Source organism: Dipodomys spectabilis, unplaced genomic scaffold, assembly GCF_019054845.1.
Source record: "Dipodomys spectabilis isolate Male_0828 unplaced genomic scaffold, ASM1905484v1 ptg000702l, whole genome shotgun sequence".
NCBI lineage: Eukaryota > Metazoa > Chordata > Mammalia > Rodentia > Heteromyidae > Dipodomys > Dipodomys spectabilis.
In genome coordinates, this window is record NW_024871379.1 from 141,424 (window position 1) to 156,176 (window position 14,753).

General features: G+C 48.8%; 1 protein-coding gene across 15 annotated transcripts in view; it reads left to right on the forward strand.

Annotated features, from left to right (window-relative positions):
* Afdn (afadin, adherens junction formation factor) overlaps positions 1-11,758 on the forward strand; it is a 116,203-nt gene extending 104,445 nt beyond the window's left edge. For 6 of the 15 annotated variants that reach the window (XM_042672377.1, XM_042672376.1, XM_042672382.1 and 3 more), the window contains 4 exons: positions 1,854-1,988; positions 4,812-5,337; positions 8,555-8,639; positions 9,782-11,654. In XM_042672377.1, the coding sequence (XP_042528311.1) occupies positions 1,854-1,988; positions 4,812-5,337; positions 8,555-8,639; positions 9,782-9,935 (900 nt within the window). In that variant the 3' untranslated portion in view covers positions 9,936-11,654. Of the gene's footprint in view, positions 1-1,853; positions 1,989-4,811; positions 5,338-8,554; positions 8,640-9,781 lie in introns of all 15 variants that reach the window. The other 9 variants (XM_042672384.1, XM_042672385.1, XM_042672386.1 and 6 more) reach the window with 4 other exon arrangements.
* Positions 11,759-14,753: the final 2,995 nt, after the last annotated feature.

Below are 14,753 nucleotides of genomic sequence, written 5' to 3' on the forward strand. Positions count from 1 at the left end.
AAGTCTCCTTGCTTACAACGGACCATCCAGATCTAGAATGAAGAATTTTTAGGAAAAAAAAAAAAAAAGCCTGTTTACAGATTTATAAGATAGCATTTTTACTGAATTCTAATTGTTCTGTCTTTATATTTGGCTTAAAAGAATTAAATTGTACATTATTTTCTTACTCAGAACTAGGTTTCCATTAGGTCTAGAAGTCCAACGTGCTGAAATTCATCTGATTGTTATTGGAGTAGGGAGCCTCTGATACTTTAGTGCAACTATGTATTCTTCCTTAAGTTGCTTTCCTATAGGGTGTTTCCTGTCCTCTTGCTGTTTGTCTTCCTACCAGAGCTCTAATAACCATAGTTGGCCACACAACCCTTCCAGGTGCAGATCAGATAGCCAGGGTGCCCTGGGATTCTCAGAGCAGGGTTTGTGGCTCCTCTGCGATCCCTTGCTGTCAGACCTGTCTTGGAACCAGTTTTCCCTCATGGCCTTGTTCCTTAGTTGTGCAAAGGAAAAAGTCAAATTTCTTTTTCTTTTTGAGAAGACAATTTAAATTTTTTATTTCATTATTGTTTATAGATACACAAAAACAGTGCCACAGGTTATTCCTTGCCACCAGATACAATGTTTTGTTCTATAGAAAAGCCAGGAGAGAAATTGTTAGATTTTTGTTTCAAAGAAGTAGGTAGCAGTCCAAATGGAGAAGTTAGTATCTTAAGGTTCAGCTGTGAATATGCAGAAATGGAAGTGTATCCTATAGGAATTTTAGGTAAGAGACTGAGCTAGATGGCTTAGAGTTCCATTTTCATCTGAAGGTTTTTGGTCACCTGTCTTGAGGATGTGTGCATGTTCCTATAGCTCAGTTCCATGACTGAGAATAAATGGGGGATGCAGCACTTTGAATGTTGGCACAGACTGATCAGTAACCCAGGTGCTTTTGGAAAAGATAGTTTCAATCTGTAATGAATAGAGAAATGACCAGGAGGACAGAGGAGCCAGAAGCCAAGTAGAAGGCACATGCAGAGCGTGTGAAGATATGTAAGTGTTGGGATGCTAGCGGAAACAAGTGGCATCTTTTTTCTTGTTTCCAACAGGCAGAAGTTGAATGACCAAATAGAAAATCAGGTCATTCATTCTGGGCTAGCATAAGAACTGTCAGACTCAGCATCCATTAAGGCAATGTGCTGGGGAACAGGGGATTGTAGTCCTGAGGGCCTTGAAGGCTGCAGACAGAAACAAGCCAGAATGAGTCCTCTGCAGGCCTCAGGGCCAGGCTTCATGGCTCAGCTGGGTTTTCCAGAGCTGGGAAGGAGTTCCTGAAGTCCAGGATGGAATCTGCAAGTTGATGCCAAAGGGCTCACAGGAGCAGTGAGACCTCACTCTCCAAGAACAGCTGGGCTGTTCGGAACAGCTGTCAGTGGAAGCTGGGTTTGAGACAGACACAGGAGTCCCACCTGCATTCCACAGGAGAGGTGACTCACACCTGGTGAGCTGTTCTGGATTGCCGTAACAGGGGCCATCTACAGTAAGGTCTTAATTTACAGAGCTGGCTAACAAATTGATTCTAATAAAATCACGCTTTGTTCAATGCATGAATGTGTGAGATACATTGTTTCTTTGAACCATGATTAATGGAAGAGTAACTCTGGCCCTGTGTAGACCACTTATTTAGGTAATTTATTAAAATTATATAGGTATAAGGTGTAAACTTTATCATCTTCCAGCGGTAACATAGCTTAGTATTTTGTAGTTAACTCGTGTGTGTGTGTGTGTGTGTCTGCTTGTCTGTCTGCTTGTCTTAGTGTGCGCTTTTCTGTCTGCTGGTGCTGTTGGCCGGGTGACCGTTAAAGTCAGTTTGTTGTTAGTTGCAGGATGAGGACCGCAGGCGTCAGCAGCAGTTGGAAGAGATGCGCAGACGGGAAGCAGAAGATCGATCAAAACAAGAGGAAGAGCGCCGACGTCAGGAGGAGGAGCGAGTAAAGCGAGATGCTGAAGAAAAGGTTATGGTCCTCTAAGGGCAGCTAAAATTTTCCCAATTAGCCTCAATACAATTGATTGGCTAGGGCAGAGGGGGCTAGAAATTGTGTATATCTAGGATGCACAAGACAGAACAGGGCCGAATCTCCCAGCTTTTGTTACTGGACCAAAAACTCTAGCCCCATCTGGCCCGCCTACCTCTCTTCTGGACTGTCTCCAGGCTCTCTTGCCTTCACAGCCGCTCTCCCTGAGACTCGAGTGCCAAGGCTGCGTAGCAATGAGCTCTGGGGAAAGGGTCTGTTTGCACGAGGCTCTGCTTCTGCGGCTTCTTGGACAGGAGCAGCTTGTGTTTGTGAAGGGGTTGCTTGTTCAGTTTCTGTTTGAGTGTGAGGCAACAGGACGTAGCAAGACAGTTTGTTATCTCAACACTTTCAAATAGATTATTTGCTAAAATTACTTTAATCTGGTTGATGGTAAAGACAGGAGGTGACTGAAAAACACATTGTTATAAGGAAACTTAGTATGCAATCTGAAAATTCTGGCTATTTATGTGTGTGTGTTTTTAATTCAAGTGATGAGTTGAATTTTAAAGTGACAACTGATTCTGCCATTCTGAGACATAGGAGCTTGGGAATGTAATTCTCAGACCTTTCTGGCTCTGAGTTTTTAGTGGGGGCTTTGGGTGCGGAGGCTGCTGCCTGAGCCTGTGTGGGCCTGCTCTGCCCTGGGGCATGATGGGTAGCTGTCCAGCTTGAGAGAAGCTGTATTTCTTGCTTACCTCCCTTCCATGAAGGTAGAAACTTTGAGTGTCACAACTTCTAATGGGAAAAAATTTAGTTTTTGTTAACAGTTCTTTCCTTGAGAGTCTAATAAACTATGCTAAGAGAACCTCCTTCTCCTCACAAAAAGAAGAAAAAACATTTTTAGGAAGCTCTTTGTAGTGATGAGATTGATTGATCTACAAGACAATCCAAGTAAGATGGAGGGATGTGATATGTCTCATTAGGATGAGAATAGAGGGCTGGTGTGAAGACCCACGCTGCATCCCGATGCTGCAGTGATTTGGTGTGTTACAGACCTCTATCCTCCGCTAAGTGTGTCGTGCTTTGCCTGCAGTAGCTGAGCAGTTTGGAAGGAATGGAGAGTTTGGGGGTGGTTAGCACTGACCCGCGAGTCTTACCTGTGGGATGTTTCCAGAACTTGAGCCACTTGGTTTCTGGTGCTGTGCTGGTGCTCTGCGTGTGGTTTGTGGAAAGCCCCTGGGGCTGCTGGGGAGGGACTTCTTTCCCAGGTCACTGCCTGCTCATTGTTCACTGCTCAGCGCTCACGTGTGGGCCAGTTCTGGCCTTTCTGGAGCCTCAGGAGGGCAGCCTATTCATCGCCTCAGCACTGTGTGCATGTGCAAAAGACCCAGGCTGTTTTCTGTGTTGAGAAATTCTTGCTTAATCTTTCCAACCTATGTTCTTACAACTCATGCTCTGTGAATATTACACATGTTCTAGTAACTGCTTCTCTACTCACATGGTCACTGTAAAAAGAAGCTGAAACTTATTTTTACTACAGAATGTCCAAACTTGATAGTTTTGCTTTGTTACAGCAAATGTGCATTCATTTTCTCAGTAAAGTCACTTTGGTCATGTAATTGTATCTGCTCTTGGTGTAACTGACAGGTTCAGTTTCTCCCTCCTACAGTATTATGGAGCACCTTTTTCTCATATACCTTCAAGACTCTTGACAGTGCCATTTAAAAGCCACAGGCGTCAGTCTAGATTAATTACCTAGCCCAAAGGAATAGTGACTTTGTGCAGACATGGACATACAGCAAGAAAATGGGGCAAGAAATGGGGTCTAGGGCAGTGACTAGGCTGGCACTTACTCTTCATATTGTCTCCCTAGAAAGTGAGCCAAAGACATCACGTGTTCACCTGTGTGCACATGGACTGTCACCTTATGTGTGTGTGACCACCTGTGTGCATATGTGTGCATCTGGAGGCACCAGGGAGAGAGTTCAAAGTTTATTACAGTGCCAACCGGTTTCCTAATTACAGCTCACCCTACTCCATGTCATAGCGTTTGTCATTTACTCCAGTTAAGGCAGGGTATTCTGTTTGCTTTTTCATCCTTTTTCATATTTTTTTCCTTGTGCTCTAAAACTCTGGTCAATCTTTAACAAAACTGTGCTGTTACCTTTTTAAATGTTAAAAGAATTTAAATACTGTCAAATGTAGTTTGTGCACATGTATGTCAGAAAAAAATGTACAGTATGTGTCAAAATATATTTGAACATAGTATCTTGTTGCTGTTGCTATTAATGCTTGGCTGGAATTTTCTGTCCATCAGGGAGTTTATTAAGATTTGAAATACAGGTTAAGAACTGTGGAAAGCATATTTGTTAGATCGCTGCCTTGGGGAAATGAGTGATGTTTCTTAAAATTTATGATTTCCTATTTAAACAGAGCAATGAAAGGTAAGTTACCCTACCAAAACAGAGGAGGAGAGAGGAAAAAGAGATGGAGAAAGAGGAAGAAGAAAGGCAAAAATTGAGAGGATTCAAAGTCTAGTTGCATAAATGAAAGGAGACCTAAAGAGCTGGTTTGTTCCATTCTCTGAGTGCTTGATGTCAGCAGTCAGGAATAGTAGGTGTGACCTCAGAGATCTTAGAACAAGACTCTTTCTGGTCTGACCTGCCTCTGCCGCTCAAGTAATTGTGACGTCCTGTGGATGTGTTGTCAGTGTGGTGATGGGGGGATGGGCAGTGCACCTGTCACTGCCTCTGAAGGCCCAGGGGGTCCAGTGATCTCCTCCTGACCTCTGACTCTTGTGCTTTTGTCTATTCCCGCCTGCAGAGGCGACAGGAGGAAGGGTATTACAGCCGCCTGGAAGCCGAGAGGCGCAGACAGCATGATGAGGCAGCGCGCAGGCTGCTGGAGCCCGAGGAGCCCGGGCTGTGCCGACCTCCGCTTCCACGGGACTACACGCCCCCCTCCCCCTCCCCCGCGCCCAGTGCCCCTCCTCCCCCACCCCAGCGAAACGCTTCCTACCTCAAAACACAGGTCCTCTCCCCAGACTCGCTGTTCACTGCCAAGTTTGTTGCATACAATGAGGAGGAGGAGGAGGAGGAGGAGGACGGCAGTCCAACAGGTCAGGATAAGTACTCCAGCACCAGGAAGTCTCATGAGAACCTTCCTCCTGCCACTGTCAGGCCACAGCAGCCCCCCCGCCAGCTACGCCCAGCCTCCGATGGCATCTTTCTCTCCAACTCATTCCAGCTACCCTCAGCCAAAGCCAACAGTACCGCTCACAGAGCAGGCCAGCCCCCACTCCCTCCTAACAAACCAGGCTTCTACCGTCCCAGCCACTACAAAGGTAGCGGTAAACAAAGGAATGGCAAATCAAGCCTCTCTTGCCTTGATGATTGGATCTCTGCACACCTGCCACCTGGTCCGACCTGTGGAGGTCGGAGCCTCGGCATGTGGGCCTGCACTTGATCGCCTTCAGTATGATCATCTCACTCTGCCCCCGTGGTGGTGTCGGGGCTAAGGCTCTGTTAATGAACGCGTAGTGCTCCAATTTTATGCTTTAAGAAGTTGCATCTCTCTGATCAGTCCTCTGCCATTCCCTGAATCACCCAAAGTACTGTTGGTCTTGGTTTTCATTCTCTGCCTCTTCACGTAACTCCAACCTCTGAGCAAATGCCTTTGTACATTTTAGGGTCTCTAAGGATAGGGGTCTACACTATTGAAGGCGAGTAGAGCGTTTGGCTCTGTGCCAGCTGTCCCATTTGGTGAGCTGTGTCTTTCAGGACAGCTTCACTAGGTGGTGAAACATCTGCTCTACTGGTTAAGAGCAAGCCTTTTTGGCTGAATGCAGACCGCCTTGCTCCAGAGGCCAGACATCCTGGTTATCTGGAACTTTCTCTTCCCTCGGTCCCTTCCTGGTTCCATTCATTTCCATTACCTTTTCTCCCCAGCAGACAGAAGCACCAACAGCAAAGCCTTCATGGGCTTGCACCTGCTGTTCACTCTTAGCACCCTTTGACTTGACTGCTGGAGCGCAGAGGTCCTGTCCTGGGCAGGATGCCAAGGCTGCAGCTCAGTACACAGGCCATAGCTGCTTACTGCATTCCTGAATATTAGGTTCAAGGCGCAGCTTATGGTTGCACTCACATTGAGATTTCACATTGATGGGCGTAAATTAAGTGGAACTGTAGCACCAAACCTCTTCAACACAGTAGCACTAGTTTGTGTTTTAGAGAATGCAAATGATCCTTAGTTCTGTGTTGTTCCACATCAACATGTAGGACTCAGCAGTTGTGCCAGAAGCTGATTTTTCTAGGACTTAGGGTAGAGTTTGGGCAGAATTCTTCATTCCCACCTGAATCAGTGCTTAAATTAACTTGGAAGGCACAGTGGTTTTTTTTTGTTTTTTTTTTTTTTTTGGGGGGGGGGGGGTTCGTCACTCTGGAAGCCAAAATTAAATCTTGTTTTATAGAATCTATATGAACAAATATCGAGAATTTGGTGCCTTTTAAGACATTTATGGAAATAGAGTAAATTGTGAAGTATAGTGTTATCAGCCTTGTGTCTGATTTTATAAGTAGAACCGCAGATACTTCCTTAGTGTTGTGGCACATGTTTGGTAGCCCCGGAGTATTGTAGTTAGGACTCTGTTCTAGCTGTGTTGGTTTTCAGTCACACTCACACTTCCTCTGACTCACCTAAAACGCCACTTCGAAGCAGGTCACAGCCTGCGTCTGATTGCCCCGCAGCACCTCCCTCCCCGCAGAGCACATTCCAGCCTCCCCTCACTTCCCTCACTCCCAGCCGCCCCTACTCTCCCCTGAGCTCTGCTGGGCATGCTTCTGCAGATGGGGGACACGGCTTCTTCCACAGGACCATATGAGGAATGATCCGATGAACAGTACGATCCTAGACTTTAACATAACAACACATTGTTTTAAAAGATGTGTTTGTGTTCCTAAAGCTCTTTGGAAATTATTTGGAATTGGAAGTATCCATGTATAGTCAACAGAAAGTTTCTGGTATTCTAACAAACTCTGAAAGCTCTGACAAGTTTGAAGATGCATTTCTGCTAGTGGAAGAAGCCAGTATCATTCTCAACAAAGCTCAAAAGATACAGCACAGTATTTTTTAAACCAGATAAAATGAAACAATTTGGAATCAAAATTGAAAACAAACCAAACTTGTGGAAGGTGGGGGTCGTGGGGGTGGAAAAGTGTTTCTGGTCACCTTTTGAGTCTTCGCTGAGCATGGTGCCCTCTGCCACACAGAAGCTCCCAGGGGGTGAAGTGTGTGCTGGGACCCCGGGCTGTCCCGGAAGTGCACACAGGCTCTTCCTTTGGAAGAAAAGTCAGCCTCCTCTCTTGATGTCATGGAGTCATTTTGCCTACTTCATATGCTAATATGTGCTTTTGGGTAGTTAGTACTGTAGTATATTTTATAAGTAAAGGTCTTTTAATTGTGAGATTTTCTTTAGTCTTAATACTGCAATTAGCATAGCATGAATACTGATTTTTAATGCATTCTGGTTTTGGTAATATTATTAGTGATGATATTATCATACATTTGGATGCATTTAGAACCTTTTATCTGCATCATCTCTCTTGGCCCTCAACAATCTCCCCATGAAAAACTCAAGTCTCTAGGGCATATGTCAACCTGTTGGTCGACATCGTCTTTAGCCGTGGCTGGTCGCGGCTGGACCTCGGCACAGCTGGTCAGGCCGGGGCTGGCAACCACTCCCTCCTGCTGCTCATTTGTATCTGCAGTGCCAGGAGGCTTTTTGCTTTGCTTCTCATAGTAGTCATTTATCTTGAAAAAAGAAATTCAGTAATTATCCTGGAAAAAGAATAGAACTTTAATCATGTGCTTCCATTTTTTTCCTGGTGCTGCAGCTTGAACTCAGGGCCCTCGAGTTCTTATTGGGTGTTTTCATTCATAACTGGTGCCCTGCCACTTGAGCCACACCTCCCATTCCAGAATCATTACTGCTTCATCTCTGGAGCTATATTTGTTATAAGATCTCCTAGTGGGCTGGGAAGGTGGCTCAGTGGTAGAGTGCTTGCCTCGCATGCATGAGACCCTGGGTTCAATTCCTCAGCACCACATAAGCAAAAAAGAAAAAACTGGAAGTGGCGCTGTGGCTCAAGTGGTAGAGCGCTAGCCTTGAGCTGAAGAGCTGAGGGACAGCATCCAGGCCTAGAGTTCAGGCCCCACGACCAGACAAAAAAAAAAAAAAGAACTCCTAGTGTTAGTGTGTTGGACGTTTTGCTGATCTCTGTTTAAAAGAGGTCTTCTGTTGATTTGTCTTAGAACTTAGGGTAATTAGGCATGTGAGCTGACTTGTAAGTTTTCTCAAATGCCTCCATTATAGTTTTCTACACACAGGTCGCTCCACTCAGCAGAGTGGTAGCAGATTGGTAGGCCTTTCATCCAATATGAAGAGCCTTTTGCTTTGTTGCTGAGTGATTAAGTATGTCTTTATGTTTCCCTGTGGGTGGTGCATCTTTTTCGGGAGTGAGGTTTTGGCAGTAATCACTCTCACTTGTGCTTTCTTTTCTCTGGCGAAGGACCACAGTCATACTCGGGGTCTGCTGGGACCGTGGCAGGAGCCCACGATGCTCCTCGGGACCCAAGAGAGAAGCTCGCTAGAAGGTACTGCATAACGGTGACCGATGGCCATGCTCACTGCGTGCAGATCATTGTCAGCGCCGGTGATTCCCAGTGTACCAAGTCACGTGGGCATGTGCATATTGCTAATACAGTTGTGTTTCCAATGGTGATGTAGGTACTAGGCTTCTTGGCCAGGACACTGGCAAGTTGCATATCATCAGAAAGGACAGGTACAATGCCAGGATCAGGGTCACTGGGGCCACCCCAGGGTGCCGTGCCGCCATGGACCGTCACACCTGGGATTTACTTACAAGTGGCCTTATCAAAACTGTCCTTACAACACTGACACCAAATCAGTCCTATTCTGTCACCTATTAAATTATCACTTACTAAATTAAGTATATCTGTAGATGAAACTTCCTTACAGTTAATTTATTTCACTGGTGTGAAGTACCTTCTTGCTGAAATTACACTCACTAGTTTTTTGATAGATAAGACTGAGGAAAGTTACTGCTTTATAAAGGAGAATGTTTAGGTAATTAGTTAACTAGTTGGTTTAATAAGGTTAATTAGCATAGTTATTTCTTAGGGTTTACTGTATAGCCCAGACTGGCCTCAAACTTGTGATCTCCCTGCTGCAGCCTCTTACCTGCCAAGATTATAAGCAAGTGCCACCACACCAGGCCTATACATGGATTAATACTTCAGCTGGGTGCTGGTGGCTCATGCCTGTCATCCTAGCTATGCTGGAGGCTGAGATCTGAAGATCTCGGTTTGAAGCCAGGCTAGGCAAGAAAATCTGTGAGACTCTTTATCTCCAGTTAACTGCCAGAAAACCATAAGTGGTGCTGTGGCTCAAAGTGGTAGAGCACTAACCTTGAACAAAAGAGCTCAGGGACAGGGCCCAGGCCCCAAGTTCAAGCCCCACCCCCCAAAAAAAAATACAGCTTCAGTAAATTTAGTCAGAAATCATGTGAGCATGTAGGCTCTAAAGTTCATGTTTTAGCAATGATGTGGCCATAGTTCTGTTTCAGACAGCACCAGTGAGTGTAATATTGCAGCATTCAACAAAGAATGAGTCTCACTGATAATTTTAATGAATTGACCGTTACATAGATCTACCAAGTTACGGGCAAGGTACTTGTATTTTGACAGATAATCTTTTGTATTTCTCTCTTGCCTAGCCATGATGCAAACTTGGCTGGAAGTCCTGGAGCCCCTGAAAACCTGACGTTCAAAGAGCGCCAACGCCTCTTCTCTCAAGGTCAAGATGTGTCGGACAAAGTGAAAGCCTCTCGCAAACTAACAGAGCTTGAGAACGAACTGAACACAAAGTGAGAAGAGGAGGAGGAGGGCACCTAGTGTCTACCTGAGTAAGCCCAGCCAAGGCTTTGCAGCTGTGAGCCTGACAGGCACGGGGGAGTTATACTTCTGAATTAATTCTGTTTCTAAAATGATTGTGATTTAGAGATATTCCAATCCTAAGAAATCTTATTTGCTCTATCAAGAAGTTAGCCTTTGTATGATTTGAGGCCTGATGATTCTTTGCGGTTCTACTCACTGTTAAGGGCCTTTTATTCTTCTTGGTGTCTTGGGCTCACGGGGCAGAATGAAGGGCAGTAGAGATCAAGATGATGGGTTTGTCCTCTCCCCATCTTCCATATCATCCCAAGGAGCACAAACCAAGAAGTTCTGTTTCTTTTGCTTCCTAAAATCTTCATTTGGCTGTGTGCACTCCAGTGCCCACAGCCAGCCCACAGCAGGAAGGGTGGCTGTACTCTGCGCCTGCTGCCCTCAGGGCATCTACCCCAGGCCGCCTTATTTCCTGCCCAGGCCACTGGGGGCCTGCTTCCTGGGGCAGGATGTGTCAGCAAGTGTGAGCCTTCCTGGTCAGTTCTGATGTTTGATTAAGTTAAAAGAATGATTCATCTTTTAAAGTTTCTACAGGACAGAATTTTGTGTATTTAATCTTAGAGGATTTTGGTTTTCTAAATACCAGTTTGTTGTTAGACTAATGGGTGCAGTAAAAAATTGAAGATGACTGGTTGTCAGGTGTTTTGATGGTCTAAGAACTCTGTAATTCATGTAATTCATGTTCCTGTGGGACTGTGCTCAGAAATCCCCAGCAGGGAGTGGGAGGCCCTAGGGTGACACTGAAGATAACTGTTGCTCTGAAATTTGAAAAGAAACGTTTATACCGATGCGCTGTCAGAAAAGAAAGGAATTTACTTTTATACATCGGCAGCGTAAATATTACAAGAGTTACTCGTGGCAGTTCTAGCTGTGTCTCTTTTATAGTATAAGAGTTATTTAATTTTAATTTGTGAATTATGAGTTATCACTGTCACGCCTTCAGCTGTAGGTGTGTGGCTGATGGTGGTGGGTCGGACCTCAGTTTTGTTTATATGTGTGATGTTAAAAAGATAAATTTCTTTATGATTTTAAGCACATGTCCTATTTGACAAAGCCCTACTGTGGGTCCAGATGATCTTTCTGTACCATCCTATTCTCTTATTTATCAGGAAAAATATGTGCACTTTCAAATAAAAGAGCAGAAGGGTTCGCCTCCCTAAAAACCACTTTTAATAAGAGTTGTATGATAAATTGTTGAAAAAGTGAAAGTGTAAATATTTTGTACGTCTATCAGGGTTATTTGAAAGTGTGCTTTTGCCTTGTCCTCTGTGAGTAAGAGAGTCGAGTGGGCCTGAGAGTTGATGAAGGATTTGCCCCTAGCCCCGGGAATGCAAGCTCCTCCCGTGTCTGGAGAGCACTGGCAGCCCTGGGGTGTGGTGCCCACACTTCCCTGGAGAAGAAGATGCAGAGGATCGTAGGATGACAGGTGTGCAGAAGGATGTGCACACATCTGTGAGTCTGCATCTAGCCCATGGTGAAGTAGATTTGGCCACCTCTGGACAATGAGGTCAAATGTGAATATGTGTAAAGGCACATTTCATAATGTGCCTTACTATGGAAGAACATCCAAACTGCTGTAGTTTTCCATTTCTACTGTATTTCAGTTGCAACCTATTTTTAATAAACTTTGTATGTATTTAAGACTATTTGCTATTGTTTTCAAAGTGCTGACAAAGTTTATATTTGCATTACCAGCCTTCCTCTGCCCTGTTTGCACCTGCCACTCATTAAACTGTGCTTCAGCGTCAGTCCTGTGTCAGCCCTGTTTTCCGTCTGGGAAGAGCTCTTCACCTGGTGACACAAGCTGGTTGGAGCGCTTGGTGACTTTCACATGGTCTCATGTGACTCCTGCTTTTGCACTTGCCCAGTCTCAGGTAGCCACTGGGATCAGGTCTCGGTTACACCACCTTGTCACAGACACTTTGAAATTCTTAAGCCTGCCTAATGATAAGCAGGTTGCAGGTGTGCTAACACATATGCGTCTACTCAGGTAGATGATGTGTGAGCAGGTGTGTGCTTATGAGTTCAGTGAGGGCAGTCTGTCAGCTGGCCAAATCAAATTCTGTGTCCGGGCCAGGCCTGTACAGAGTGGACCTGAAGGGCCAGGTCACCCTCCAGCACTGCCTTGCTGAGTGCTCCCTCCACCCTCCAACGCCGCCTTGCCCAGTGCTCCCTCCACCCTCCAACACCGCCTTGCTCAGTGCTCCCTCCAACGCCGCCTTGCTCAGTGCTCCCTCCAACGCCGCCTTGCTCAGTGCTCCCTCCACCCTCCAACGCCGCCTTGCTCAGTGCTCCCTCCACCCTCCAACGCCACCTTGCTCAGTGCTCCCTCCACCCTCCAACGCCGCCTTGCTCAGTGCTCCCTCCACCCTCTAACACCGCCTTGCTGAGTGCTCCCTCCACCCTCTAACGCCGCCTTGCTGAGTGCTCCCTCCACCCTCCAACGCAGCCTTGCTCAGTGCTCCCTCCACCCTCCAACGCCGCCTTGCTCAGTGCTCCCTCCACCCTCCAACGCCGCCTTGCTGAGTGCTCCCTCCACCCTCCAACGCAGCCTTGCTCAGTGCTCCCTCCACCCTCCAACGCCGCCTTGCTCAGTGCTCCCTCCAACACCGCCTTGCTCAGTGCTCCCTCCACCCTCTAACGCCGCCTTGCTGAGTGCTCCCTCCAACGCCGCCTTGCTCAGTGCTCCCTCCACCCTCCAACGCCGCCTTGCTCAGTGCTCCCTCCAACGCCGCCTTGCTCAGTGCTCCCTCCACCCTCCAACGCCGCCTTGCTCAGTGCTCCCTCCACCCTCCAACTCCGCCTTGCTCAATGCTCCCTCCACCCTCCAACGCCGCCTTGCTCAATGCTCCCTCCAACGCCGCCTTGCTCAGTGCTCCCTCCACCCTCCAACGCCGCCTTGCTCAGTGCTCCCTCCAACACCGCCTTGCTCAGTGCTCCCTCCACCCTCTAACGCCGCCTTGCTCAGTGCTCCCTCCAACGCCGCCTTGCTCAGTGCTCCCTCCACCCTCCAACGCCGCCTTGCTCAGTGCTCCCTCCACCCTCCAACGCCGCCTTGCTCAGTGCTCCCTCCACCCTCCAACGCCGCCTTGCTTAGTGCTCCCTCCAACGCCGCCTTGCTCAGTGCTCCCTCCAACGCCGCCTTGCTCAGTGCTCCCTCCAACGCCGCCTTGCTCAGTGCTCCCTCCACCCTCCAACGCCGCCTTGCTCAGTGCTCCCTCCACCCTCCAACGCAGCCTTGCTCAGTGCTCCCTCCACCCTCTAACGCCGCCTTGCTGAGTGCTCCCTCCACCCTCTAACGCCGCCTTGCTCAGTGCTCCCTCCACCCTCCAACGCCGCCTTGCTCAATGCTCCCTCCAACACCGCCTTGCTCAGTGCTCCCTCCACCCTCCAACGCCGCCTTGCTCAGTGCTCCCTCCAACACCGCCTTGCTCAGTGCTCCCTCCACCCTCTAACGCCGCCTTGCTCAGTGCTCCCTCCAACGCCGCCTTGCTCAGTGCTCCCTCCACCCTCCAACGCCGCCTTGCTCAGTGCTCCCTCCAACGCCGCCTTGCTCAGTGCTCCCTCCAACGCTGCCTTGCTCAGTGCTCCCTCCAACGCCGCCTTGCTCAGTGCTCCCTCCACCCTCCAACGCCGCCTTGCTCAGTGCTCCCTCCACCCTCCAACGCCGCCTTGCTAAGTGCTCCCTCCACCCTCCAACGCCGCCTTGCTCAGTGCTCCCTCCACCCTCCAACGCCGCCTTGCTCAGTGCTCCCTCCACCCTCTAACGCCGCCTTGCTGAGTGCTCCCTCCACCCTCCAACGCCGCCTTGCTCAGTGCTCCCTCCACCCTCCAACGCCGCCTTGCTCAGTGCTCCCTCCACCCTCTAACGCCGCCTTGCTGAGTGCTCCCTCCACCCTCCAACGCAGCCTTGCTCAGTGCTCCCTCCACCCTCCAACGCAGCCTTGCTGAGTGCTCCCTCCACCCTCCAACGCAGCCTTGCTCAGTGCTCCCTCCACCCTCCAACGCCGCCTTGCTCAGTGCTCCCTCCAACGCCGCCTTGCTCAGTGCTCCCTCCACCCTCCAACGCCGCCTTGCTCAGTGCTCCCTCCAACGCCGCCTTGCTCAGTGCTCCCTCCAACGCCGCCTTGCTCAGTGCTCCCTCCACCCTCCAACGCAGCCTTGCTCAGTGCTCCCTCCAACGCAGCCTTGCTCAGTGCTCCCTCCAACGCCGCCTTGCTCAGTGCTCCCTCCAACGCCGCCTTGCTCAGTGCTCCCTCCACCCTCCAACGCAGCCTTGCTCAGTGCTCCCTCCACCCTCTAACGCCGCCTTGCTCAGTGCTCCCTCCAACGCCGCCTTGCTCAGTGCTCCCTCCACCCTCCAACGCAGCCTTGCTCAGTGCTCCCTCCACCCTCTAACGCCGCCTTGCTGAGTGCTCCCTCCACCCTCTAACGCAGCCTTGCTCAGTGCTCCCTCCAACGCCGCCTTGCTCAGTGCTCCCTCCAACGCCGCCTTGCTGAGTGCTCCCTCCACCCTCTAACGCAGCCTTGCTCAGTGCTCCCTCCAACGCCGCCTTGCTCAGTGCTCCCTCCAACGCCGCCTTGCTCAGTGCTCCCTCCAACGCCGCCTTGCTCAGTGCTCCCTCCAACGCCGCCTTGCTCAGTGCTCCCCTCTGCCCTGGGCCTTCTCAGGTGAACCGTGGGGGGCCGTGGTGGGGAGCACTACTGGTGCAGGTGGAGCCAGGCGTCGGTTGAGGCGTGTCC